The sequence below is a fragment of the Buceros rhinoceros genome, unplaced genomic scaffold, assembly GCF_000710305.1.
Source record: "Buceros rhinoceros silvestris isolate BGI_N320 unplaced genomic scaffold, ASM71030v1 scaffold29382, whole genome shotgun sequence".
Classification (NCBI taxonomy): Eukaryota; Metazoa; Chordata; class Aves; order Bucerotiformes; family Bucerotidae; genus Buceros; species Buceros rhinoceros.
The window spans coordinates 22343-24362 of NW_010401301.1; the positions used below are offsets into that span (position 1 = coordinate 22343).

The 2020-nt window shown below is 43.7% G+C and overlaps 1 protein-coding gene across 1 annotated transcript in view; it reads right to left on the minus strand.

Moving 5' to 3' along the window:
* FKTN (fukutin) overlaps nucleotides 1-1909 on the minus strand; it is a 16205-nt gene extending 14296 nt beyond the window's left edge. Inside the window, exons 1-2 of the mRNA XM_010132224.1 lie at nucleotides 1796-1909; nucleotides 603-662 (exon numbers count right to left, since the gene is read on the minus strand). Coding sequence (XP_010130526.1) covers nucleotides 603-662; nucleotides 1796-1900 — 165 coding nt within the window. The 5' untranslated portion in view covers nucleotides 1901-1909. The remainder of the gene's footprint in view (nucleotides 1-602; nucleotides 663-1795) is intronic.
* Between the last annotated feature and the right edge of the window lie 111 nt (nucleotides 1910-2020).

Genomic DNA, 2020 nt, shown 5'->3' on the forward strand with positions numbered 1-2020 from the left:
AGCAGGAAAAAAGCATTAATTTCCGTTTTGCTTACTAGCCATACTATCATGTTGCATCCAAAGCATAAGGCAGCCAGCTCCCACTGCACCGTTCTCTTTAACCATCTGTGCTGTTTGTCCACTGGGAAATCTGTTAACAAAAGACTCTGTAAAGCCATTTCCAAACAAATGCTAACTACAAATAACATAACTGAGCTTTTTACTCCCTGAGGCCAACATGATCTTTTGGTTGCACTCAATCCTGCAAACCTTAAGCAAGACACAACAAAAAATATCACGTTTCAAGTATCTAATGGCATTCCTAACACTGCTCCTGAACACTGGAATACAGCCACCGGTGAATGCTGAAATGTATTTTCCTGCCTGTGAGGAGCTTTATGACCCACCATAAGCAAGTAACAAAACAGCAGCATCTTAAACAACTGGAGCGAACAGAGGGGTATTCTATGACCTCAGACCTGCAGCCAATTCTTTTACCATGCTACTGACTATCAAACAAGATGCATTACAAATAATCTAATCTTTTGCCCTGAGTTTGCCATTCCATGTGAGTTCTGTGAGACTCGCAGAAGAACTGTATGAAACAATGATGTTGTACATACCCATCTAGTGCTGTCTTGGCCTGACTGGCTTCCTCTGGCTTTGGAAAACACCGCTCCATTCTATCAAAACCAAAGAAGAAGAAGGGGAGGGAGAAAGAAAAGGAAAAAAAAGTAATTTTCATTTGACTCTCTGCTTAGGATTTCTTAACAGGATATTCAGGGTCATTTATCCAGTTAGCGCTTTATAATTGTGCCTGTGGTTATGCCTCTGGTCACACAAGTACTGAATGTGAAATCATAAAAAGCTGGCTTAGCGTGCTTAGAAGGACGACACAAGCCTTTGGGTCCTGCAGATGTGCAAGGACTGCATGAACAGGCCTCAGGTTTCTAAGTCAATAGGCCAGGAAATGTAAAATAGGAAGATGACAAACACAAACACTGTTAGGCAAATACCACTGGGGGGAAAACAACAGGACTATTGATGCCTCAGCCTTTCCAAATGTAACCCTAGAAAATTAAATTTGAATGACGATACATTCATATAATAAAGCCAAGGCAGTCAATGGCTTAAGCTTTTGCCGCTTCAAGAGTAGTAAGATTTTCTCATTCACAGCCTTGCTGTTCGCAGTCAGAAACTATACGATAAAGAAGGCAAAGGCTGCAGTATCACCTAGCATTGAGAGTGCCTCCATTTAAGAATGGCCTCACCAAAAGAAAACAAACTCAGGAAACACAATACCTCTGCAGTTCTTCCATAAAATAGAATTTGTTCCTTCGTTGACTCCGCATTGCAACCATAAACTATTAAGCCGTCACAATACCAGAGTATTTCATTTATAGTAACATTTACCTCTTTTTCGGTTACAGAAAAATCACACTCCACTAAACACTGCATGGGTGGCAGGACAATCTAAAACATTTTAAAATCATGAACACTGAATCACAAAGCACTAAGACAAGTGCAGGAGAAGCTGAGATTTCTTTTAAACACATCGCTTATGAAAACCTTGCAAATAATAAATGCTGCCTTCCCTATTTCTTCAGGAAAGCCCCAAGACAGTGCTTGGTTCGGCTTCACTTGACAGAAACTTGCTCGGGCCACCTACCTGCTTCATGTCAATGCTATAGGAATTGCCAGCCACATGAGGGAAGTTTGGGGGTGGCACAACTGCTGCTAAAGGACTCTGAAGAACACAGACGCCGTACTGGGTCATTCCACAGAAGCAAGCCTGTACAGGGCAGCTTTCTCTTACCTTCTGCGATAGGTAGAACTTGTAATAGTACAACTGGAAGAGGAGGAAAACCAGGCTGGTCAGGGAAAGGAGCGCCAGGACCACGTTCTTATTGATCTTCTGCATCAGTCTTCGGGGCGCTCTCGATCACCGCCTGGAAGCAGCGCGGCGTCGTTCATCTTCTCCGGCTTCCCAGCAACTCCCTGCGCGCCGGGAGAGGGAAACGGGCGCTGAGCAGGCCGCGCC